General features: G+C 45.1%; 1 protein-coding gene across 4 annotated transcripts in view; it reads left to right on the plus strand.

Moving 5' to 3' along the window:
* Positions 1 to 1,332: 1,332 nt before the first annotated feature.
* Positions 1,333 to 27,271, plus strand: part of LOC144491372 (putative E3 ubiquitin-protein ligase HERC4) — a 53,989-nt gene continuing 28,050 nt past the window's right edge. For 2 of the 4 annotated variants that reach the window (XM_078209100.1, XM_078209109.1), the window contains exons 1-10: positions 1,333 to 1,797; positions 3,915 to 4,074; positions 8,778 to 8,851; positions 8,940 to 9,161; positions 10,579 to 10,670; positions 13,490 to 13,617; positions 18,600 to 18,706; positions 21,795 to 21,859; positions 23,414 to 23,541; positions 25,542 to 25,601. In XM_078209100.1, the coding sequence (XP_078065226.1) occupies positions 1,572 to 1,797; positions 3,915 to 4,074; positions 8,778 to 8,851; positions 8,940 to 9,161; positions 10,579 to 10,670; positions 13,490 to 13,617; positions 18,600 to 18,706; positions 21,795 to 21,859; positions 23,414 to 23,541; positions 25,542 to 25,601 (1,262 nt within the window). In that variant the 5' untranslated portion in view covers positions 1,333 to 1,571. Of the gene's footprint in view, positions 1,798 to 3,053; positions 3,800 to 3,895; positions 4,075 to 8,777; positions 8,852 to 8,939; positions 9,162 to 10,578; positions 10,671 to 13,489; positions 13,618 to 18,599; positions 18,707 to 21,794; positions 21,860 to 23,413; positions 23,542 to 25,541; positions 25,602 to 27,271 lie in introns of those variants that run through there. The other 2 variants (XM_078209120.1, XM_078209130.1) reach the window with 2 other exon arrangements.

Genomic DNA, 27,271 nt, shown 5'->3' on the forward strand with positions numbered 1-27,271 from the left:
GGGCGTCTGTCTGCACTCTTGGGTGGATGTAAAAGATTCCAATGACAATACTTCATAGCAAAGCACGAGAGTTGACCCCGATGTCCCGGCCAGTAGTTATCCCTTAATAAACCTTCCAAAAAAAATCATATGATCAAATCATTATCACATTACTGTTTGTGGAAATTTGCTGTGTGTAAATTGGCCGCTCTGTTTCCTACATCACAGCATTTACTAAACTTTAAACAATCTTCACTGGCTCTAGTGAACCATAGAATCCTACAGTGCAGAAGGAGGCCATTCGGCCCATCAAGTCTGCACCAACAACAATCCCACCCAAGCCCTATCCCCATAACCCCACGTATTTACCCTGCTTAATCCTCTGACACTAGGGTCAATTTAGCATGGCCAATCAACCTAACCCGCACATCTTTGGGAGGAAACTGGAGCACCCGGAGGAAACCCACGCAGACACGAGGAGAATGTGCAAACTCCACACAGACAGTGACTTGAGGCCGGAATTGAACGCGGGTCTGTGGCGCTGTGAGGCAGCAGTGCTAACCATTATGCCACCGTGCTGTGCTTTGAGACATTTTGTGACTGTGAATAAACCCTATATAAAGGCAAATCATCCTGTGTTTTTTTCATTATCAAACTGCCTGTCCTGTTTCCTCTCTTTCAATCATTGACCACATTTCAAGCAAACTTCATTGGCTGCATGTCGCGTCACCATGAGATGAGTAATCATTCCTGAGGTTAAAAATAAGTAAGAAGTTTAACAACACCAGTTGTTGGTGTTGTTAAACTTCTTACTGTGTTTACCCCAGTCCAACGCCGGCATCTCCACATCGTTAAAAATAAGGCCATGTTTATTTATTAGTGTCACCAATGAAGTTACTGTGAAAATCCCCTAGTCGCCACACTCCACCGCCTGTTCGGATACACTGAGGGAGAATTTAGCATGGCCAATGCACCTAACCAGCACGTCTTTCGGACTGTGGGAGGCAGCAATGCTAACCACTCTGCCATCCTGCTGTAAATACTCAGCAGGTCTGAGAGCATCTGTGGGGAGAGAGAGAGAAAACAAGAGTTGTTTCCGGTTTATAACCCATCCAAATCTAATTACTGCCACTTCAGAGGCACTGGGGAATAATTTATTTCTCCCAGAGAATATGAAAGAACAAAGAACAGTACAGCACAGGAAACAGGCCCTTCTGCCCTCCGAGCCTGTGCCGCTCATTGGTCCAGCTAGACCATTCGTTTGTATCCCTCCATTCCCAGACTGCTCATGTGACTATCCAGGTAAGTCTTAAAGGATGCCAGCGTGTCTGCCTCCACCACCCTACTTGGCAGCACATTCCAGGCCCCCACCACCCCCTGTGTAAAAAACATCCCTCTGATATCTGAGTTATGCCTCGCCCCTCTCACCTTGAGCCCGTGGCCCCTCGTGATCGAAAGATGCGTAGAGGATTGGTCTGAAGTCCACGCTGCCTTGTAGCCTTGCCAAGTTGAGATTGGTTCATGTGTTGAGGAGACAGCGCAACCCTTCCTGCGGCAGAGGCAGAGCGAGCGGAGACACTGGCTGTAGAGAGATGGTGATGCTTTGCTGGGGAGACGGTGTGTCCACCCAGGTGGGACTACTAAAGGACCAAGACACTTCAGCACCGCAGGAAATCGACTGGCTGCGGGGCCGGGAGGTGAAAGGAGTATCTTGTGGGAAAAGACACTCGGTGTTTCTCCTGTCCGATGGCACCGTGTTTACTTGCGGAGACAACAGGGAAGGACAACTCGGGAGGAAGAACGGCACATCTACCCCGGGTAAGGAGTTAAACTGAGCTGTGGGGTGAGAGTGGGACACAGTGAATTGTAACATAGTTTCAATCCCAAATGGACACATTTCTTCCTTTTCCTTGCAATTTCAAGTGTTTTTATCACGCAGTAACGGGTGTATCCAATTCCTGGCAAAGTTAAAGATTAAATTCTCATTATAGACCAAATGACAATTTAATGCCCTCATTTTGTTGAATCTGACAGACACAAAGAAGCCCTTTCCCTAACAAATTATACGTCAGCCAGAGCAGCCAGCACGGATGTTTTCTATTCTCATTTTGAGAGTTTCGTTTTCTCCCTCTCTTGCTATTTCATGACCTCCCTCCCTGTTGAGCAGTTTCGATTCACATGAAATGTCACAGGAGCTGAAATCAACAGTTTACAGCAGGGACCGGCAGCTAATGTCTCCACACTTATAGTCATTCTCATCCACCCCGCCCCTTTCTGGGGAATAAAAAAAACTTATCTTTTTTTGTTGAAATTATAGTATTTCAGTTTGTATATCGCACTGCTGAGGATTTGAGAGCTGGTGAATTTAGCCTTCAGCCAGTACTCAGTGTATCTCCACCGGATGCACTGGACTGGATGCAGCTCAGAAGTATTGGACCAGCTCGTCTGGGAACGTAGGATCAGGGGCCATTCGACCCATCCAGTCAGTTCCACCATTAAGTGATAAAAGCAAAATACTGCGGATACTGGAATCTGAAACAAAGACAGAAAATGCTGGAAAATCACAGCAGGTCTGACAGCATCTGTGGAGAGAGAATAGAGCCAACGTTTCGAGTCTAGATGACCCTTCATCAGAATTGAGGGCAGCACGGCAGCAGAGTGGTTAGCACTGCTGCCTCGCAGCGCCAGGGGCTGAGGTTCAATTCTGGCCTTGGGTCACTGTCTGTGTGGAGTTTTGCACGTTCTTCCTGTGTCTGCGTGGATTTCCTCCGGGTGTTCCGATTTCTTCCCACAGTCCAAAGATGTGCGGGTTAGGTTGATTGGCCAGTCTAAATTGACCCTAGTGTCAGGGGGATTAGCAGGGTAAATGTGTGGGGTTGCAGGAGTGGGGCCTGGGTGGGATTGTGGTTGGTGCAGACTCGATGGGCCAAATGGTCTCTTTGTGTACAGTAGGGATTCTGTGATTCTATGAAAAGTTGGCTCTATTCTCTCCTCACAGATGCTGTCAGACCTGCTGAGATTTTCCAGCATTATCTGTTTTTCGTCCACCATTAAATGGGCCCATGACTGATCAATCTTCAAGTATTGCCCCATATCCCTTCATGCCTTTGGCTATCAAAAATCTATCAATCTCGGATTTAAAATTAGCCATTGATCACTTTTTATCCAGAAACCATTGGACGCCGTGTCAGAATTCTTAAATCTCTAACCTTAAAGGTTTATTAATTTGTGTCACAAGTAGGCTTATATTAACACCGCAATGAAGTTATTGTGAAAATCCCGTAGTCACCACACTCTGGTGTCTGTTCGGGTACACTGACGGAGAATTTAACATGGCCAATGCACCTAACCAGCACACCTTTTGGACAATGGGAAGAAACTGGAGCACCTGGAGGAAACCCACGCAGACACGGGGAGAATGTGTAGACTCTGCATAGACAGTGATCCAAGCTGGGAATTGAACCCAGGTCACTGGCACTGTGAGGCAACAATGCTAACTACTGTGCCACCGTGCCGCCCTCCCCATTTAACAGAGAAGATCCAACGAATATGGTGAAAGTATGATGTGGAGATGCCGGCGTTGGACTGGGGTAAACACAGTAAGCTTTTGCTACCAAATAAACCTGTTGGACTTTAACTTGGTGTTGTGAGACTTCTTATGGTGAAAGTACACAGGATAAGTCGGGGAAATGTTTCAGCTCAGCCTCTGGAGTGTAAATATGCCTATAATGCTGACAGGACTGGAGGCACATTTGGCATTTTTGACTGTACCATTGCCAGCAACTTTGGAACCAAGTGAAATGGTATCAGGAAGGATCTGGTAATAATCTTCTTTTTCATTTGTTTACATTGTTAGTTGGCCGCTCCTTGGTCAGTGTAATTTTTATGGTGAATAACATGTGCCTGTCACATACAGAAGCTGTTTTCTTTTACAGAAGAGGTCTTGGCTCTAAATACAGAGCAAGTTGTCCACGTGGCCTGCGGCGAACACCACACCTTGGCTCTTTGCGAAAATGGATCTGTCTTTGGCTGGGGAGCTGCAACTTATGGACAGATAGGCAATGGGGAATGCTGCAGCATCATCTCTTGTCCAAGGTAGGGAGAAATGAGCCTGATAAATATGACACTTGCATGTTGTGAACTGAACACTAGATGGCTTCCTAAATGGAGTAAACATGTTTAGCAATTGCATTCCAAGCATTACTTCGGTTACTCTTTAATATTTTAAAGTATCTGTGAATAAAAGCAGCTGGTTATTACCACACCAACTCAAGTGCTTATGTGGACACAGCACTATCAACTGCATGTGTTCCTGTAATAAACAGGAATACTCACTGTGGTAAACCACTGTTAGCTTATTACCTGTATATGTGACATGCCTGGACACATCCCTGTCGGCCCTACCCGAGACTCCATCCACACCCCCCCCCCCCCGGTCCAGGTATAAAGGCGACTGCTCCCCACCCCCCTGCCTCAGTCTGGACCAGTTCATCGGCATGGGTGTGCTCCAAGTCTTTTGCTAATAAAAGCCTATTTGTTCTTGCATACAAACTAGTCTTTGCTCGATTGATGGTGCATCACTCGCATTGCCATCACTGTGGTGTAATTTCCATATGTCGAGGCAGGCAGAAAAGCTTGGTAACATTGGATTAAGACTGGATGAATCCTCATCCTTATTCTAAAATCAATTCATGGTCTGACCACCTCCCCTCGCATCCTTCCCCCCTCCCACAACCCTCAAACAAACACACACATTCCTCCTCTCCCTCCGCTCCTGCTCCGGGATATCTCTGCTCCACCAATTCTGGCCATTTGCCAGCCAATTTTAATCTCTCTCCCCCCCCCCCCCCAGCATTGATGACTGTGCCTTCAGCTGCTGAGGCCCTAAGCACCTTCCTAAACCTCTCGAACCCGCTACCTGGCTTTGCTCCTTTAAGACACTCCTTAAAACATACCCATCTCACCGTGCTCTGGTCATCTGCCCCAGTAACCCCTTCTATGGCCCCGGTGTCAATATTTGTTTGAAGCATTGACACTCTTTGTTATGCTAAAAATGATGTTGTTGGTGGTTATATGAATCATAAATAGTCCTAATGAAACATGCATTGACATATCTGGAAGATATACAAGGGCTTACTCCCCAGTCTCACTGTCTTGCCCAAGTGTCCTGCATTTAGAGGGAGCGCTAGTTAGCAAGTTAAATTTGAAACTCAGCAACTGTGGACCTATGAGCTGCAGGTCAGTGTTCCCTATGGACTCACCTGGGAAAGGAAGAAAAACTTGTATTCAGATGGCACCTGCCATGACCTCAGGATGTCCTGACCACAAACAGTGAAGTATGGGTGGCACAGAGGCAGGGCGGCACGGTGGCACAGTGGTTAGCACTGCTGCCTCACAGCGCAAGGGACTGGGTTCAATTCTGACCTCGGATCACTGTCTGTGTGGAGTTTGCACATTCTCCCCGTGTCTGCATGAATTTCTTCTGGGTGCTCCGGTTTTCTCCCACAGATGTGCAGGTTAGATTGATTGGCCAAGATAAATTGACACTAGTGTCAGGGGATTAGCAGGGTAAATATGTGGGGTTACAGGGATAGGCCTGGGTGGGATTGTGATCGGTGCAGGTTTGATGAGCCGAATGGCCTCCTTCTGCATTGTAGGGATTCTGTGAGGTACTTTTAGAGTGAAGGTAGATTGACATGCAGAGAGACAGATAGGAGGCGATAGAGGGTGAGATTGCTACCACTGGGCAGCAGATAACCCTGATCAGACATTTACTTCTAATCACTGAAGTTTAACAAAGCAAAGGTATTTTTGATTTATGTGCCGTTTGGCTGCACTGTCCAAAAACAACATTCATTTTAAGTTTATTTTTATTAGTGGCACAAGTAGGCTTACATTAACACTGCAATGAAGTTACTGTGAAAATTCCCCAGTCGCCACACTCCGGCACCTGAGGGAGAATTTAGCATGGCCAATGCACCTAACCAACACGTCTTTCAGACTGTGGGAGGAAACCAGAGCACCTGGAAGAAACCCACGCAGACACGGGGAGAACGTGCAAACTCCACACAGACAGTGACCCAAGCCGGGAATCGAACCCAGGTCCCTGGCGCTGTGAGGCAGCAGTGCTAACCACTGAGCCACCATGTTAATACAATAGACTATTACCTGAACTTTGGAGAACTGCGCAAGTTGATTAGATCCCTGCTGAACTGACTTGACCAAACCTAATGTACTGACGGCACAGTTGGCTATTTAAAGTACCCATAGACCAAACAGAGGATCCCTCTTGACAGCCTGGAAGCTAATCATGCCAGGGAAATTGTGAACTGTATCTAGCCAGCTCCAGGAAAGGTGGCCTTGATTGAAGACTGTCCTTACAGGTTATCTCTTAAGTCCATCTCTCCATCATATACAGCGAGTTGGTTTTTAACCCAAACACACAGCCCAAAGTGGGGCTGGTGCTGTGATGTGCTATGAAGTTTTCACTCCAGCTCCATCTCCTGCAGGGAAGCTGTAAAGCTCACCAGGGTCTTTACCTGCCTCAGAGACACAAACATTTCTCCTTATCCAAAACAGTTGAACCAGAAGACATAGTCAGGATTTGTAGGGGAGTAAAACTACCTTTATTCTCCCCGTGTCTGCATGGGTTTCCTCCGGGTGCTGCGGTTTCCTCCCACAGTCCAAAGATGTGCGGGTTAGGCCGATTGGCCATGCTAAATTAACCCGAGTGTCAGGGGGATTAGCAGGGTGAATATGAGTGTTTATGGGAATAGGGGCTGGGTGGGATTGTGGTCGGTGCAGACTTGATGGGCTGAATGGCCTCCTTCTGCACTGTAGGGATTCTATGATAAAACCATAAGGTCAGAAAAAGTAGGGGCAGGAGGAGACTATTTTGCCCATAAGCCTACTCTGCCACCATTCAACAGGGTCATGCCTTAATTCCACTCTCGTGCCTGCACCCCTCCCCAAATCACCCATCCTAACCCATCCTAACCCTTGTCAATCAAAGATTTATCCACCCAGCCTTCAATATATTCAATGACCTTGCCTCTGGAATTCTGGGGAAGAGAATTCCAAAGACTAATAACCGTTTGAGGGAAGAAATGCTTCCTCATCTCTGTCTTAAAAGGGAGACTGCTTACTGACACATAGTGTCCCCTCTTTCTAGATTATCCCCTGAGGAGAAACATCCTCTCAGCATCTACCCCGCCAAGCCTCTCTGAATCTCATGTTTCAGTAAGATCACCTCTTGTTCTTCTAAACGCCAATGAGTATGGGCCAACCTGCTCAACATTTCCTCAAAAGGCAATGTCTCCCCTCCAGGAATTAGCTGAGTGAACCTATTCCAGAGTACTTCCAATACAAAACTATATCCCTCCTTAGCTTCCCACCTAGGAAGCCAAAATATACACAATAGTCTAGGTGTGGTCTCACCAGTGCTCTGTATAGTTGCAGCAAGATTTCCTGACTCTTTGCAATACAGACCAACTTTCCATTTGCCACCCTAATTAATTTTTCTATCTGTAAATTCAGAATTAACCTGCACCCAATTTCAGCTTACTCAAAACCCACAATCACTCGAGTTAAAATCAAGCCCATTTCAGTGAGTGAGTGGTCAATTGATGGAACAAGCTGCCTTGGGAGATGGTACACAAAGACATTAATTCATTCAAATGCCAATGAGATAGATTTCTGTTAGAAAGTAACATGCATTTACAATGTATGAATAATTTGAGATATGACATGTGATAAGTGAAACATGCTTTGGAGGAACAGATGACTTTGGGAGTTGTGGCTCCCAAAGTTGTCCAACAAAGGGGGGGTTTTCCTCATCCTGTGGCTGGGTACATTGTAGAGTAATTAACAGAGATCGATTGACATGATTAGTCAACAGCTCAATTATCACTGTATCAGATTATTACCAGGATATGGACTTGACCTACCTTGCATTAAGTTGATCTTTCTCTCCACCCTAACTATGACTGTAACACTACATTCTGCACACTCTCCCTTCCTTCTCTATGTACAGTATGCTTTGTATAGCACACAAGAACCAATACTGTTTATTAATACATGCGACAATAATAAATCAAATCAAATAATCTTTTCGTGTTTTGCAATTGCTACATTGCAATGGAAGCCAAGAGCGTCAATGGAAAAACAGGACCAAAGAATGTCAATCATTAATAAATGTCAATTTCATATTAATAAGTGTAGTCGGAATTGGACTAACAGTGCATTATTATAGGTATTTCATATGGCGAGAACCTTGTAAAGAGTTGAAACCATCAGTGGAGGTTGTTGGTGGCAAGTCCCTGGCATCCCAATGTTTTGTGTGAATGGCAGCTGTGGGAAGGGTGCGCGGTAGAAAGGAAACTGACTCTGGCACCAATACTGGCCCTGCAACAATGTCACCTATCACACTCGGGTGGCATGCTGGCACAGTGGTTAGCACTGCTGCCTCACAGCTCCAGGGACCCGGGTTTGATCCCCGGCTTGGGTCACTGTCTGTGTGGAGTTTGCACGTTCTCCCCCGTGTCTGCGTGGGTTTCCTCCGGGTGCTTCGGTTTCCTCCCACAGTCCAAAAGACGTCCTGGTTAGGGTGCATTGGCCATGCTAAATTCTCCCTCAGTTGTACCCGAACAGGCGCCGGAGTGTGGCGACTAGGGGATTTGCACAGTAGTTGCAGTGTGAATGTAAGCCGACTTCTGACACTAATTAGCAAATAAACTTAAACACATACCCTTCACATACTCGATGGGAGAGTTGAAAAAGTCAATTTCTTTCATTTGCAGGAGAGTGGCTCTGATCAGAGTTCCGATAGTGCAGGTTACATGCGGTTGTTATCACTCACTGGCTCTTTCTAAAGGTAACATGTTATTACTTACTAAATGAATCTTTCATCACCGTATCTATTGCTGGACGGTCTGATTAAAATGTTTGTCCATTCTCTTCAGATGGTGCAATCTATTCCTGGGGACAGAATAGTTATGGGCAACTAGGACTTGGTGAAGGCGTTTACAGCCAGCTACAACCCAAACGTGTGATATCTCTGACTGGGATCCCAGTGGCTCAGATCGCTGCAGGAGGGAGGCACAGCTTTGCCCTTTCTTTCTCAGGGGCAGTGTTCAGTTGGGGGAAAAACAGCCACGGACAGCTGGGGCTCAAGGACACAGAGGGTAAGGACACATCGGAGTACATTTCTCTCTTGAAACAATCTGGATGCCTGTAAAGATACGAGCAGGACCAATGGGATTGGGCTTCCTGTCTGTGGAGACTATGAATCTTAGTCACGCAGAGAGAATACAGTTCATGGAAACCCTGAAGGTTTTTTTCTATATATTCTTTCATGGGATGTGAGATTTGTTGCCCATCACTAATTGCCCTTTGAGGGCAGTTAAGAGTCAACCACATTGATATGAGGCCAGACCAGGTAAGATTTCCTTTCCTAAAGGGCCAGATGGGCTTTTGCAACAATTTAAACTAGTTTATGGTCCCTAATATAACTTTCTTTCCAGATTTTCTTAATAATTAATTGGATTTAAATTCTACCAGCTGCAATGGTGGGATTTGAACCTGTGCCCCCAGAGCATTAGACTGGGTCACTAACCATTTTTTTATTCGATCATGGGTCGTGGGTGCCGTTGGCTGGCCAGCATCTAAAGCCCATTCCCAGTTGCCCTTGAGAAGATGGTGGTGAGCCACCTTCTTGAATCGCTGATACAACTGAGTGCTTGCTCGGCCATTTCAGAGAGCAATTGAGTCAACCACACGGCTGTGGCTCTGGCGTCCTACATAGGGCAGATCTGGTAAGGACGGCAGATTTCCTTCCCTAAAGGATATTAGGGAACCAGGTGGGTTTTTCTGACAGTGATATTGCCAATATTCAGTGATAGTGCCATCACACCACTATCCCCCCTGATCCTGGACCGAGATAACCACAGTGGATTGCTCCTATGTAGTTCCTGGACAGGGCAGGATCCCTGGTAAGTTAATTTTATTTTTATTAATCTTCCATCTAATATCACCTTCATAATTTGATGCAAAACCATCTTCTCCAGTTATAGTTCATTACTGCACACTTCACAGCGTGGTGAAGGAACTATTCACTACATGCACCAGTTAAGTGGCAATTTATTTGTTTCAGAAGTGAGGAAGATCACAAGTAATAATTAGCTGGTTTCCTGCCCTCCTCATTATCCAAGCAAATTGTGACCATCACATTTAAAAAATAATTAGCACACAAAAGGAAAATATAGGCCTTCAACTTCATCTCCTTACTTCCCTTCTTATAGAATCATAGAATCCTACCGTGCAGAAGGAGGCCATTCAGCCCATCGAGTCTGCACTGACCACAATCCCACCCAGACCCTATCACCATAACGCCATGCATTTACCCTAGCTAGTCCCCCTGACACTAAGGGGCAATTTAGCATGGCCAATCCACCTAACCCGCCCATCTTTGGACTGTTGGTTTGGTGGAGAATGTGGTACCAGTATTGGGTAGAGGGCCAAGGTTTTCCCACATTCTGATGGTAAAAACGTGACATGTCGCGTAGGAACCTCCATTATTAAAACAGGTTGTTCTCTCAATAGATAAAGCCAGTCCATGTCGTGTGCATCAAATGAAGAGGCTCAATGTCACATACATCTCTTGTGGAAACCAACATACTGCTGTACTAACAAAGGTATTCTTTCTTAGACTTATTGGGGCTTTCTCCATAGTGGCTGCAACTTTGGTATTAGGAAGTAAAGTGAAGAATGCCAATTTATTTTTGGAGATAAATTTTAAAAAAGGGCTGTTGGGGCAGTTGTTGATGTGTCAAAAAAGTGCTCCAATGGAATCACAGAATCCCTACAGTGCAGAAGAAGGCCATTCAGCCCATCGACTCTGCACCGACTCTCTGACAGAGTTTCTTACCCAGGCCCTCTTCTCCACCTTTTCCTCGTAACCTCACACATTCACCATGGCTATTCCACCTCACCTACACATCTTGAGGCACTAAGAGGCAATTTGTTTTTACCATGGCATCTCCATCTAACCTGCACATCTTTGGACAGTAAGGGGCAATTTATCATGGCCAATCCACCTAACCCGCACATCTTTGGAGTGTGGGAGGAAACCTGAGCACCCGGAGGAAACCCACACAGACACGGGGGAATGTGCAAACTCCACACAGACAGTGACCCAAGGCTGGAATTGAACCTGGGTCCTTGGCATTGTGAGGCAGCAGTGCTAACCACTGTGCCACCGTGCCACCCATAGTTTTCATCTGATTCTTTCATGGGATTGTCACTGACGAGGTCACTTGTTGCCCATCTCGAATTGCCCTTTGTACTGAGTGGCTGGTGAGACCATTTCAGAGGGTAGTTAAGAACAGCCACATTACCATTTATCTGGGGTCACATGTAGGTCAGAAAATGTGAGGGCAGCAGATTTCCTTCTCTAAAGGATATTAGTGAAGCAGATAGGTTTTTAATAGCAATTGATAATAGTTGCTACGGTCACTATTACTAAGACTAGCTTTATTTCCCAGGTCGATTAATTGAATTTAAATTCCATTAACTACCACGGTGGGATTTGAACCTAGGTCCCAGAGCCTAAGCTGCTGGATTACAAAGCCTGACATTATCATAATGCCAATACTTTCGGGAGTCCGGTGTTGGCATCAATTGTATGGAAGGGGAAAGTGTTACGCAGTGAAAGGAAAGGTTAAATGGCCACAGCAAAACTTTTTATCTGAAGGGACACATGGGTCGCTTCCATGTCCTTGTGGGTATGGAGCCAGGGGCAATGGTTGGGGAGGCTGGTTGCTTCTTGGAGTCATGTAGCAGGAACTTGCTTCTTCCACTGCATTCCCAACCATGACCACAGGGGGGACTCACAAGTGCATCATGCAAACACTCACAGGCGGCACGGTAACACAGTGGTTAGCACTGCTGCTTCACAGCTCCAGGGACCTGGGTTCGATTCCCGGCTTGGGTCACTGTCTGTGTGGAGTTTGCACATTCTCCTCGTGTCTGCGTGGGTTTCCTCTGGGTGCTCAGGTTTCCTCCCACAGTCCAAAGATGTGCGGGTTAGGTTGATTGGCCAGGTTAAAAATTGCCCCTTAGTGTCCTGAGATGCGTAGGTTAGAGGGATTAATGGGTAAATATGTGGGGGTAGGGCCTGGGTGGGATTGTGTTCGGTGCAGACTCGATGGGCCAAATGGCCTCCTTCTGCACTGCAGGGTTTCTATGATTTCTATGATTTCCATAATACTTCAAAGAGACTGATCTGGAAAAGATCCGAGGTTGGTGCCTGGATCAGCTGGACAGTCGAAAGTCCCACTCTGCCGCACTTAAACAGACTATTGTCACTGGAGAGAAGAAGCCTTGGCATGTTTCTCTTGCTATTTGGTTTAGTATCTAACCCATTAATCTCCATTATGCTTTATGTTGTATATTAAATAGATGATCAAACGTGCAAACTCCTGATGCTTTGATGAAGGTGTAAGGGGTACATTTTCTCTCTCTGTTCAACTCTATCCCTGAACTGTCATTGGTTTCCATTAAGCACCTCGGGCTGTTGATCTTAAAAGAGTGATATAAATGCAAATATTGTTCAGAATCACAGAATTGTTATAGTGCAGAAGGAGGCCATTTGGCCCATCATGTCTGCACCGACTCTCCGAATGAGCAATTCACTTATGGCCATTTTACCACCTTCATCCCCATAACTCTGCACCTTTTCTCCTCGTTAAATAAGTCTTATTGCCTTTTTGAATGCCTCGATTGAAGCTGCCTCCACCACACTCTCAGGCAGTGCATTCCAGACCTTAGCCACGCGCTGTCTGGAAGTTATTCCTCATGTTGCTTTTGCTTCTTTTGCCAATTGCCTTAATTCTGTGCCTTCACATTCTTGACCCATTCACGAATGGGAACAGTTTCTCCATATTGACTCTGTCTAGACCTCTCATGATTTAGAATGCCTTCATCATCAAATCTCCTCTCAGCCTTTGCTTCCCCAAGGAAAACAGTCACTTTCTCCAATCTATCTTCCTATTTGAAGTTCCTCATCTCTGGAACCGTTCTCTTGAATGCTTCCTGTCCTCTCTCCAATGCCTTTGCGGGCATCATTTTCCATTGATCTGAGCAGTGGAAAAGTCCAGTTCCTGGAACAATAGATGTGGGATGCCTTCAAATCCAGTTGCTGTGCTAATAACAGTATGATTTTGTGAGTGACAGAACATTAAGTCCAGCCCCTGTGAAAGGGGCAGTATCCAAATGTGGAGTGCAACATAACTGTCTGGACCCACACTGCTATGTTTACAGATGCAGGGCATCTGAATTGAAATGGGGAACGAGGAACTCACATTCTCACGTTTAGAATTAGTGCCTATCATGTCCCAAACTGGGCTGGAAGATGGTGAAGAGAGATTCCAGATTTCCTCTACCCTCTGCGTCAAGAAGTGCTTCCTGATTTTAGCCTGGCTCTGATTTTCAATGTGATGTCCCCTTGTTGCAGGACGGAAGAGTTTTCACGTGCGGAGATGGAAGTGCTGGGCAACTGGGACTGAACACGACAGCCAATGTGAGCACCTTTGAAAGGGTGGAGAAGATTGAGGGCGAAGTTTCACAGATAGCCTGTGGCAGGTGAGTGACAACAGGAGCTTGGAACACATTCTGTCCTTCTCCTCAAAGCTGGCTTTCGTTTCAGCCTACTCTGATCACATTCAGAATACTGTGCAATGCAGTATTTTAAAAATACCCCGTTTTATTTACTATATTTTGCCTCCAGCATTGGGATCTACGTTCAGATGTGAAAGGTGACATTCTCCTGAATATTCTCCACTATGAGTTAGCATTGGGCAGTTCAGCCCATACTTATGTGCATTAATTACCAAACTTAGGAGGGATTTCTCTGCACAGAGAGTGGTGAGAATGTGAATACCCATTGTTCATAAGTTCATAAGATACAGGAGCAGAATTAGGCCATTCGGCCCATCGAGTCTGTTCCGCCATTCGATCATGGCTGATATGCTCCTCATCCCCATTTTCCTGCCTTCTCCCCATAACCCTTCGTCCCATTACCAATTAAAAATCCATCTAACTCCTCAAATTTTACTCACTGTTCCAGCATCCACCGCACTTTGGGGTAGCGAATTCCACAGATTCACAACCCTTTGGGAGAAGTAGTTTCTCCTCAACTCTGTTTTAAATTTGCTATCCCTTATCCTAAGATTATGACCTCTCATCCTAGAATGCCCTTCCAGCGGAAGCATCCGCTCCACAACTACTTTATCCATACCTTTTATCATCTTGTATACCTCAATTTGATCTCCCCTCATTCTTCTAAATTCCAGAGAGTATCGGCCTAAACTGTTCAATCTCTCTTCATACGACAAACCCCTCATGTCTGGAATCAATCTAGTGAACCTCCTCTGAACTATCTCCAATGCCACTACATCTTTCCTCAAATAAGGGGACCAAAACTGTGCACAATACTCCAGGTGCGGCCTCACCAATGCCTTGTATAGTTGCAACAATACTTCCTTACCTTTATATTCTATTCCTTTAGCTATAAATGCCAACTTTCCATTTGCTTTCTTTATTATCTGCTGTACCTGCATTCTAGTTTTCTGTGATTCATGAACGTGGACACCCAGATCCCTCTGCACCAGAGCACCCTGACATGGTGACATGGAGTAGTTGAAGTTAGTAGCATAGGCACTGTTAAAGGGCGGGTTGGTACCTGCATTTCTATTTTATGGGATATGGCTGTGAATCTGGAGTCTCACAAAGGCCAGACCAATTATGGATGGTAGATTTCCTTCTCTAACAGGACATTAGCGAACCAGATGGGTTTTTTTTAATGGCACTTATAATATTCATCCTGGTCACCAATACTTGAGACCAGCTTTATATTTCCGATTTATTAATTACATCTAAACCTGGGTCCCCAGAGAGAACCAGCCTGAGTCTCTGGATAATTTGCGTCCCTCCCACTGTGCCACCATCACCTCCCATTAAATAATGGGGCAGTAACTGAGAGAGGAGGTAACAGAATGGGAGGAGACTTGTGTTGAGTATAAACAGTGGCATAGGCATATTGGATTGAATGGCCTCTTTCTTTGCTGTGGAATTGATGTAATCACAGGTAATTTTGATTGGTCTGTGTTCGTAGCATAAATCGTCTCTAATTGGCTCTCTTAATTAAAGAGGTCATAAAGATGACTTCAACTGTGAAGACAGAACTAAAGTAGTCATTTAATTGCTCTGGCATTTCCTTGTTCTCCATTATGAATTCTCCCATTTCAGATTGTAAGGGACCTACATTTATCTTCACTAATCTTTTTCCTTTTACATACTTAGAGAAGCTATCATGTTCCTTGCAAGTTTTCTCTCATACTCTATTTTTCCTTCTTAATCAATCTCTTGGTCCTCTCATTTGTTGAATTCTACATTCCCCCCCAATTCCCAGGCTTACTACATTTTCTGACTATTTTATATGACTCCTCTTTGGATCTAATACTGCCCTTAATTTATTTTCATAGAATCATAGAATCCCTACATTGCAGAAGGAGATCATTCAGCCCATCGAGTCTCCACTAACAGCAATCCCACCAAGGCCCTATCCCCGTAACCCCACATATTTACCCCGCTAATCCCTCTAACCTACGCATCCCAGGACACTAAGGGGCAATTTAGCATGGCCAATCAACCTAACCTGCACATCTTTGGACTGTGGGAGGAAACCGGAGCACCCGGAGGAAACCCACGCAGACACGGAGACAACGTGCAGACTCCGCATAAATAGTGACCCAAGGCCGGGAATCAAACCCGGGTCCCTGGTGCTGTGAGGCAGCAGTGCTAATCACTGTGCCACCATGCCGCCCCAAAACTCCATGAAGTTCTAACCAGAGCAGGAACAAGGATTGCAAATTGTGTGGCAAGATTATTTATTATCTATAAAATGGGCCACTTTTCCCGTTATGTTTTTGCATCAGGAAGGAATGTATAACTGTTGCAACACATACATTTGTTCCTTAAATATTAGCCATTGCCTATCCACCACCATCTAATGAAGTTCCCCAATTAATCTTAGCAACTCACCCCTCCTATCTTCATAGTTTCCTTTGCTAAGATTTACGACCCGAGTTTCAGATTGGGCTACTTCATTTTCCATCCCAATGAACAATTCTATCATGTTATAGTCACGTTCCCTTAAAAAAAACACCTGCAACACGATTATTTATTAACCTTATCTCAATGTACAACACTAAAATTAGGTAGCTTGTTCCCTAGTTGGTTCCTCGAGGTAATGGTCTAAAAAGAAGCTCGTACACTCTGCACTTGTGATAATGGAACAGATTGAACACTCTTACTTAATGCAAATCCTCCCTTCCTTGATGTCTGAACATAAGAACATAAGAAATAGGAGCAGGAGTAGGCCATCTAGCCCCTCGAGCCTGCCCCGCCATTCGATAAGATCATGGCTGATCTGAAGTGAATCAGTTCCACTTATCCGCCTGCTCCCCATAACCCTTCATTCCCTTACCGCTCAGAAATCCATCTATCTGTGACTTAAACATATTCAACGAGGTAGCCTCCACCACTTCAGTGGGCAGAGAATTCCAGAGATTCACCACCCTCTGAGAGAAGAAGTTCCTTCTCAACTCTGTCCTAAGCTGAGCCCCCTTTATTTTGAGGCTGTGCCCTCTAGTTCTGGTTTCCTTTCTAAGTGGAAAGAATCTCTCCACTTCTACCCTATCCAGCCCCTTCATTATCTTATATGCCTCTATAAGATCACCCCTCAGCCTTCTAAACTCCAACGAGTACAAACCTAATCTGCTCAATCTCTCCTCATAATCTACACCCCTCATATCCGGTATCAACCTGGTGAACCTTCTCCGCACTCTCTCCAAGGCCAATATATCCTTTCGCAAGTAAGGGGACCAAAACTGCACACAGTATTCCAGCTGCAGCCTCACCAATGCTTTGTACAGATGCAGCAAGACTTCTCTGCTTTTATATTCTATCCCCCTAGCGATAAATGCCAACATCCCATTTGCCTTCTTGATCACCTGTTGTACTTGCAGACTGAGTTTTTGCGACTCATGCACAAGGACCCCCAGGTCCCTTTGCACAGTAGCATGTTGTAATTTTTTTCCATTTAAATAATCATCCAATTTGCTATTATTTCTTCCAAAGTGAAAGGTTATTTACTGCAAGGTTATTGTCTTTTTTCACAGCTAAACCAGTCTTCTTATTGCTTCTATCTTAAATACGATAGTTTGTGGAAACCAGAAAAGAAAGTCCTGTGCTTTTTGTAACCTCTATGCTCAACTATTCTGGCTGGCCTCCCATCTTCCACCCTTCATTAACTTGAGTTCATCCTAAGATAAAAGCAAAATACTGCGGATGCTGGATCCCAGCTGACGAAGAGTCATCCAGATTCGAAATGTTGCCTTTGTTCTCTCTCCGTAGATGCTGTCAGGCCTGCTGAGATTTTGCAGCAAACTCATCCTAACATCAATCCCATTCACCCATCATCCACCCCCTATACTTGATGATCTACATTGGTTCCCAGTCGACTAATGCCTGCATTTAAAGGTTCTCACCCCCATGTTTAAATCCCTCCATGTCCTCACTCTTCCCCTGTTACTTCCTTCAGCACTACAACCCCACAAGAACATTGCTTTCCTCCATCCTCCTCTCCATTTGCTCCACCATTGGCAGCTCTGTCTTAAGCCAAGCTAAGCCATAGGCTCTGGAACTCCCTCCCTGAACCTCCCCACTTCTCCTCCTTTAGGATGCCTTTTAAAACTTACCTCTGAGCAAATTTTGGATCGCTAGTCTGCTAACTCCTTCTACAGGTCAATGTCAATTTTTGGCTCTCGTGTGCATTTTGCGAAATTAAAGTCGCTCAAGAAGTTCTTCCTCTTGATTATCCCACCAGCAGTCACAGATGCAAAAGAAGAGACCTCAGTGGATTGGTTCCCATGCGTAATCCTTCCCAGTTTATAGATCTCCCATTACCAAAGCAACAGAGAGTGTGTTGTTGCTTCTGTTTTCATTTGGTAAACAGTTAAGAAGATTCTTTGGAATACCATTACCAAACAATGCTTCATGATCTAAATACAACCTTTAACTATAAAGCCAGTGACATGTAAATCATTGTGACGTATAGTTATTCTCAACATTCAATGATCTTTTGATTGGATTTTTGATACCAACATCCAAAAGGTGGCACAGTGGTTAGCAGAGATCTGGGTTCGATTCCCAGCTTGGGTCACTGTCTGTGCAGAGTCGGCACATTCTCCCCGTGTCTGCGTGGGTTTCCTCCAGGTGCTCCGGTTTCCTCCAACAGTCCGAAAGACGTGCTGGTTAGGGTGCATTGGCCACGCTAAATTCTCCCTTGGTGTTACCCGAACAGGCGCCGGAGTGTGGCGACCAGGGGATTTTCACAGTAACTTCATTGCGGTGTTAATGTAAGCTTACTTGTGACACTAATAAATAAACTTTAGTGAACTTTAGTAAAACAAACCTGTCATCTAAGTGCAAAGCTAGGAAGCAGCCGGGCTGACTGTGAGACACAAACAAGCTGATTTTGCCCATCAACTTCTGTTATTTAGCTATCACACCCTCGCCTACATCCCATCCTCCGATCTGGTCATTTCATTTGGCTCTGCAAGCCGTGGGAAGTTAGAGGAGGATTCAACAAGCAACCACATTAATGCAGGTAATTGAACAGCAGCCAATCACACAAGATGTCACTTTTAGCTTGACTACAAATGCTATTTTAACCAAATTAACATCATGTACTCATTCTTGTTGAATGTAACCACCATTTCAGTTGAGTCCTTCTGCGTGCTATTTAGCTGTGGTGCGACTGGTAGCACATTTACCTCTGAATGAAGAGGTTCTTGGTTCGAGTCCAACTCCAGGGCTGGCGTGGAAAAACTCAGGCTGACACTCCAGTGGATTTTTGACTGAGATGTTAAGCTGAGGCCCCATCGGCAAGATCAGGTGGAAGCAAAAAGGCCACATAGCGCTATTTTGAAGAGGAGTTGGCTAGATGTCCCCGGTGTCCTGGCTAATATTTATCCCTTGATCACCATCACAACAAAACGTTAGCTGGTCATTATCACATCGTTGTCTGGGGGAGTTTGCTGAATGCACATTAGCTGTCACAGCCTGCTAGAGGTCTATAAAATTATGAGAGACGTTGATAGGGCGGATAGTCAGAGGCTTTTTCCCAGGGTGGAATGGTCAGCTACAAGAGGACACGGGTTCAAGGTGAGAGGGGAACATTCAGTGGAGACATATAGGGAAAGCTTTTCACACAGAGTGTGGTGGGTGTCTGGAACACACTGCCAGTGAGGTGGTGGAAACAGGTACGTTAATAAGATCATAAGAACTAGGAGCAGGAGTAGGCCATCTGGCCCCTCGAGCCTGCTCCACCATTCAGTAAAATCATAGCTGATCTTTTTGTGGACTCAGCTCCACTTACCTGCCCACTCACCATAACCCTTAATTCCTTCACTGTTCAAAAATCTATCCAGCCTTAAAAGAATTCAATGGGTAGCCTCAACTGCTTCATTGTGTGAAGAAGTTCCTCCTCAACTCAGTCCTAAATCTGCTCCCCCTTATTTTGAGGCTAAGTCCCCTAGTTCTAGTTTCACTTGCCAGTGGAAACAACTTCCCTGCTTCTATCTTATCTATTCCCTTCATAATCTTATATGTTTCTATAAGATCTCCCCTCATTCTTCTGAATTCCAATGAGTATAGTCCCAGTCTACTTAGTCTCTCCTCATAAGCCAATCCTCTCAAATCCGGAATCAACCTAGTGAATCTCCTCTGCACCCCCTCCAGTGCCAGTATATCCTTTTTCAAGTAAGGAGACCAAAACTGTATAAAGTATTCCAGACGTGGCCTCACCAGCATCTTATACAGCTGCAACATAACCTCCCTGTTTTTAAACTCCATCTCTCCTCCAATGAAGGACAAAATTCCATTTGCCTTCTTAATTACCTGCTGCACCTGCAAACCAACTTTTTATGATTCACGCACAAGGACACTCAGGTCCCTCTGCACAGCAGCATGCTGCAATTTTTTTACCATTTAAATAATAGTCCATTTTGCTGTTATTCCTACCAAAATGAATGACCTCACATTTACCAACATTGTACTCCACCTGCCAGACCCTCGCCCACTCACTTAGACTATCTATATCCCTTTGTAGATTTTCAGTGTCCTCTGCACACTTTGCTCTGCCACTCATCTTAGTGTCATCTGCGAATTTTGACACACTACATTTGGTCCCCAACTCCAAATCATCTATGTAAATCGTAAACAATTGTGGTCCCAGCACTGATCCCTGAGGCACACCACTAGTCACGTTAGCAACTGTCAAGGCGTATCTTGATAGACGCATGAATGGGAGGCGAACAAAGGGATAGAAACCATTGTATGGGCAATAAGTAGAGGGTCTAAATACAAGGATTAGGAATCGGCACAAGCTTGATGGGCCGAAGGGCCCGTTCCTATGCTGTATTGTTCTTTGTTTTCTTTTACAATAATTACACTTCAATAAAGTATTTCATTGGCTGTGAAGCACTCTGAGACATGGGGTGGTTGCGAAATAATATGTTGAACAAATGCAAATCTGTTTTTCCCTTCATAATGCTGAAGGTGAAAATGATTTTAGATCAGCAGGGGTTTTCCAGTCGGAATTCGCTGAGGATACAGGTTCCAATATTGCTATTACCTAATTTTCAGCCACCCCTTAGCACTTTCCCTTCCTTTTCATGCCAACATTTCTAGAATTGCTCGTCATTAGCTAATCACCCCATGGTACTGCTCATTCATATTCAGGACAAAGTCCGATGTGCCAGTTCCATTCATGTTGCGATAGGTGTAGGTAGGAGGATCTGCAGTTCCTGAAGCTGCCTTGCTCCATCCAGCGATAGAAGCCTGCACCCAATTGGCACGAACCTCTTCGCTGTTGGTTCACAACAGAAAAATAACGTCAAGCTGTCATCTTGAGGGAATAGTGATGCCTAAATGAAGAGTGTGCAGCATGCCGAATGGAACTAATATACTATCGGAGATCATTATTTTATCTTAAGTATTTATTGTAACACAAATATCTGCTTCCGTCAGGATCACTTAGAATCTGTAACTAAAAGCTAGTCTTAGTAACGGTGATCATCACTTGTCATAAAAACACATCTGGTTCACTGATGTCCTTTAAGGAAAGAAATCTGCCATCCCTACCTGGTCCCTAAATGTGAATCCAGACCCACAGCAATGTGTCTGGCTCATAACTGCCCCTCTGAAATGGCCTAGCAAGCAAACAGCAACAGAGATGGGCAACAAATGTTGGCCTTTCCAGCGTCGCCCACATTCTATGACAGAATAAAAAAAGAAAGTATCAAAATTTCTGGTATATTTGCTGATTTGCTTTTGCTTCTGTGAGGGAGTGTCCGGTCAGATCTTGTTCTACCAAAATAGGGGAGTCTAAAACTAGAGGGCATAGGTTTAAGGTGAGAGGGGAGAGATACAAAAGGGTCCAATTTTTTCACACAGAGGGTGGTGAGTGTCTGGAACGAGCTGCCAGAGGCAGTAGTAGAGGCGGGTACAATTTTGTCTTTTAAAAAGCATTTAGACAATTACATGGGTAAGATGGGTATAGAGGGATATGGGCCAAACGCGGACAATTGGGACGAGCTTCGTGGTTAAAAAAAGAACGGCATGGACAAGTTGGGCCGAAGGGCCTGTTTCTGTGCTGTAAACCTCTATGACTCTAAAATGTATCTTTGTTGCAGAGTCACAAAACGCCAAAGTTTACAAGATTTTTTCAGGAGCAAATGCCAATTTCATTCAGACTCAGGTAATCTTGCTGACTATCAACATAGTTCAATATTAACACAAAACAACCTCGTACTTTAGTCCCCAAACCTTAAGAGATTAAGCGAGCCTGGGTTGACGTACTTGTCTAACTTGACAATATCTTAGAGACCCTCCTTTAACATGAAGCAGCGACCATACATTTGAGTCAAGCATTTGTTCATTTCATTTCTTTTGACATGTCATCAACCCGGACTTTTCTCAGGAGTGAGACTGTAAACCCATGTCTGGCCTCTCAAATGGATGGAAAAGATCCCACGGCACTATTTCTAAAAGCAGGGGAGTTCTCCCCAGTGTCCTGGCTGATATCGTTCCATTAACATTGCAAAAAACAGATCATCTTGTCATTATCACTTTGCTGTTTGTGGGAGATTACTGAACAGAAGCTGGCTGTCATACTCCTGACATTACAAGAGTTACCACACATCAAAAATATTCATTAGCTGTATGCGATAACCCAAGGTTGTGAAAGGTGCTACATAAATGCACACCTTCCTTTCCTTTCCTTCCCTCTAAAGGCATTTGCTTGCTTTGTGGGTGATATGGTGGCACAGTGGTTAGCACTGCTGCCACACAGCGCCAGGGATCCGGGTTTGATTCCGGCCTTGGTTGACTGTCTGTGTGGAGTTTGCACATTCTCCCTGTGTCTGCGTGGGTTTCCTCCGGATGCTCCAGTTTCCTCTCACAGTCCAAAGATGTGTAGGTTAGGTGGACTGGCCATGCTAAGTTGCTCCTTAGTGTCTCAAGATGTGTAGGTTAGGTGGATTAGCCATGCTGAATTGCCTCTTCGTATCCAATGATGCATAATTTAGGTGGGTGAGCCATGGTAAATGCGTGGAGTAATGGGGTTGGAGGGGGTGGAGGTGGTGGGCATGTGTAAAATGCTCTTTCGGAGATGGTACAGACTCGATGGGTCGAATGGCCACCTTCTGCACTGTCGGGATTCTATGGTGTCATCAATAGGCTGTATAGGTAAGAGGCATCCTCACGTTATCTTTCGTAAGAATGATCTTACGTGTGAGGTGACACAGTGGTTAGCACTGCTGCCTCACAGGGCCGGGGACCCAGGTTCAATTCTGGCCTCGGGCCACTGTCTGTGTGGAGTCTGCACATTCTTCCTGTATCTGCGTGGGTTTCCTCCGGGTGCTCCGGTTTCCTCCAACAGTCCAAAGATGTGCGGGTTAGGTGGATTGGCCACGTTAAATTGCCCCTTAGCGTCAGGGGGACTAGCTAGGGTAAATGTGTGGGGTTACAGGAATAGGGCCTGGGTGGAATTATGGTCGGTACAGACTCGAAAAGCCAAATGGCTTCCTTCTGTACTGTAAGGATTCTATGATTCTATGCTCCCAATTACTCTCTTGGAACGCACTTGAATAATGGACATGAGGATGCCTCTTGCCAGTACAGCCTAATGACGACACCATATACACATTTCTTGTACATTTTAACTAAGGTCACACGGGTTACCTTGAATCAAGTTACTATTGTTCTACAACTTTCCCGGTTCACTGTCTAATCACCTGACTTGCTTTTGTAGCTTTCAATTCCTGCAGCTGATTTCCGCTGCAGAGACAGCACCCAGCAAATTCTCACGATGGACAAAAGCGTTATCGACAAATGGATCAACACAGCTGATTTCACCAGCGAAAGACATGATGCAGAAAGGTCAGCGCTGTTTATATCGCTTCAATGGTTTCTGCACAAAGTATCATTTTAAGGATACATTTTCACTCACTTTGAAGCTGGAAATATTGGTATATGTGATGCTCCCTCTTCTCATAGCAGTAGACCACTTTCATGGCATGGCCTATTAGGGAACAAGCCATCTGTTCCACGCAATATCGTACAGCACACAAGAAAACCATTCGGCCCATTGAGCCAGTGCCAGCTCTTTGAAAGAGCGATCCAATTAGTTCCACTACCGTTGCTCTTTCCCCATAGACCAACAATTATTTTTTCTTTTTCACGTCTATATCCAATTCCCTTTTCACAGTCACTATTGAATCCGTTTGCATTGTCCTTTCAGGTAACACGTCCCAGATCATAACAACTGGGTGTGCAGCCTTCTGCTTGTGATTCCCCATGTGGTGAGTTCACTGGCGTAGTGGTCATGTCACTGGACTAGCAACCCAGAGGCCCAGACTATGTGCTGGGGGCATGGCTTCAAATCCTTTTAAATTCAAATTATAAAGTCTGGAGTTGAAAGTGAGCCTCGGTAATGGGGATCATGAAACTCTCATCGGTTGTGGTAGAAACCCAGAGAATCATAGAATCCCTACAGTGCAGAAGGAGACCATTCAGCCCATCAAGTCTGCACCGACCACAATCCCACCCAGCCCCTATCCCCGTAGCCCCACATATTTACCCCACCCTGTGGGCGGCACGGTGGCACAGTGGTTAGCACTGCTGCCTCACAGCGCCAGGGACCCGGGTTCGATTCCCGGCTCGGGTCACTGTCTGAGCGGAGTTTGCACATTCTCCCCATGTCTGTGTGGGTTTCCTCCAGGTGCTCCGGTTTCCTCCCACAGTCTGAAAGACGTGCTGGCTAGGTGCATTGGCCATGCTAAATTCTCCCTCAGTGTACCCGAACAGGCGTCGGAGTGTGGTGACTAGGGGATTTTCACAGTAAATGTAAATCTACTTGTGACTAATAAATAAACTTAAATCAGTTCCCCCTGATACTAAGTGGCAATTTAGCATGGCCAATCAACCTAACCCGCACATCTTTGCACTGTGGGAGGAAACCGGAGCACCCGGAGGAAACCCACGCAGATACGGGGAGAACGTGCAAACTCCACACAGACAGTGACCCAAGCCGGGAATCAAACCCAGGTCCCTGGGCATCTGGTTCTTATATGCCCTTTCAAGGAGGATCTCTGCCATCCTTACCCGGTCTGGCCTACATGTGACTCCAGACCCACAACAATGTGATTGGCAAGCAACTGGGCAATTAGGGATGGGCCACAAATGCTCACCTTGCCAGTGACGCCAACATCCATGAAAGAATTTTAAAAACTTATTTTGGTGTTACCACCAAAGTTGTTACTTTGCCAATTAGGAATAACATGAAGTTCAATCCAGGATTCTCATGTGCCACACAATAGTCAGCTATTGGGCAGCGGTGGCATCTAGATGTCTCAGTCGAGTAATGTGAGTACTCAATGAAGGGATGCAATGTTTTCAAAAATATAGTAATCAAATTAACACATTAGAGAAAGAAAGGACTTAATGAGAAGTTAATGGATTGGGCCTCCCCTTTGTTGAATTGTTTTAAACAGAAGACAATCTGCGGCACGGTGGCACAGTGGTTAGCACTGCTGCCTCACTAGAACCAGGGACCACCGCCTGTGCGGCATTTGCACCTTCTCCCCGTGTCTGCGTGGGTTTCCTCCGGGTGCTCCGGTTTCCTCCCACAGTCTGAAAGACGTGCTGGTTAGGTGCATTGGCCATGCTAAATTCTCCCTCGGTGTACCCGAACAGACGCTGGAGTGTGGTGACTAGGGGATTTTCACAGTAACTTCATCGCAATGTTAAGCCTATTTGTGACACTAATAAATAAACTTAAACTGTTAGAATTAATTTGTAATTTTTTTGTTGAAAAATATCAGTCTTACATGAGGACTACTCTTACTGACTGTTAACACCTTTTGTCTTTCATATGATAGAGAAATTGGCTTAATCTTTTCCTCCTCATCCTGCCTGACTGGGAGCTTTCTGAGGAAAAGGTGAGTCGGAGAGAAGCTAAGCAACTGAGTCAATCTGAAATGTAATCGATTTATTATAGTCTGAATTCAATGCATGATAATTACCAGAATTTAAGTACCACCACCTTTCATATAACCAGGACCTTCCAGAGTGCTTCACAGCCCGTGAGGTACTTGGAAAGTGTTGGGACGTAGGAAATGCAGCAGCAAATTTGTGCACAGCAAGATCCAACAAACCTCTCAATATTCCGAACAGCCAGCCCTGCTCTTGTGTCATGTTACTGGATTTTACCCTCCTGAGATTGAAGTCACATGGCCGAAAAATGACCGCCTCATTTGTTTTAGCGATGGTGCCAGGACATTAGGAGAACTCACTTGCTTTTCTTCAAAATAGCATCGTGGGATATTCTAGGCCCAGCTGAGGAGTTTCCAATTAACATCATATCCAAATGACAGCACTTCTGTCAGTACAAATCTCCCTCAGCACTGCACTGAAGTGTCAATCCACGTTTTGCGCTGAGGCTTCCGGAATGGAACTTGAACTCATGATCTCGTAACTCAGGGATGAGGATGGTACAGGCTGTACCATAGCTGACAATGCGATGGAAGTGTGCTTGGAAGGCTAATTATTGCTAAAACTGAACTGATTTTTTAATAAGGTTTTTACAGGGAACAGTCAATGTTAGCTATTTGTCATGTCCAAACTAAAATGCAGCTCATTGTAAGAATGGCCCATAGGTTAAAATCAGGTTCACACTTACTGTTATAGGGAAACAGTTGGCCAATAATTAACACAAACATAAGGAATAGAAGCAAGATTAGATCATGTGACCCATCAAGCATCCTCTGCCATTCAGTAGGATCATGGCTGATCTTGGATTTCAATTCCACTCTCTTGCTGGTTCCAACAGCCCTTGATTAACTGAGAGATCAAAAATTTGTCTATTCCAGCCTTAAGTATATTCAGTGATGGAGCATCTACAGCTCTCTGGCGTAGAGAATTCCACAAATCTACAACCCTTTGAGTGAAGTCATTCCTCCTCATCTCAATCCGAAATAATTGGCCCTGGGGTGGTACAGTGGCGCAGTGGTTAGCACTGCTGCCTCACAGCGCCAGGGACCTGGGTTTGATTCCCAATTTGGGTCACTGTCTGCAGAGTCTGCATGTTCTCCGCGTGTTTGCGTGGGTTTCTTCCGGGTACTCCGGTTTCGTCCCACAGTCCAAAAGACGTGCTGGTTAGGTGCATTGGCTATGCTAAATTCTCCCTCGGTGTGCCCGAACAGGTGCCGGAGTGTGGCGACTAGTGGATTTTCACAGTAACTTCATTGCAGTGTTAATGTAAGCCTACTTGTGACACTAATAAATAAACTTCTTAAAAAAACCTTATCCTGAGACTGCGTCCACGTGTTTTAGATTCTCTGACCAGCTGAAACAATCCCTTAGCGTCGACCTATCAAACTCCGACAGAATCTTGTATTTCAATGAGGTATCGTCCCTCGTTCTTCTAACGACTAGGGGATTTTCACAGTCACTTCATTGCAGTGTTAATGCAAGCCTACTTGTGACTAATAAATAAACTTTACTTGAAATTCCAAAGAACATAGACCCAATTTACTCAGCCTCTCATCATGTTTCAGGAGCAGTCTTTCTGTAGACAGAAAATATTTTGAATTTGGATCAGAGTATGCTT

The sequence above is a fragment of the Mustelus asterias genome, chromosome 1, assembly GCF_964213995.1.
Source record: "Mustelus asterias chromosome 1, sMusAst1.hap1.1, whole genome shotgun sequence".
Lineage (NCBI taxonomy): Eukaryota > Metazoa > Chordata > Chondrichthyes > Carcharhiniformes > Triakidae > Mustelus > Mustelus asterias.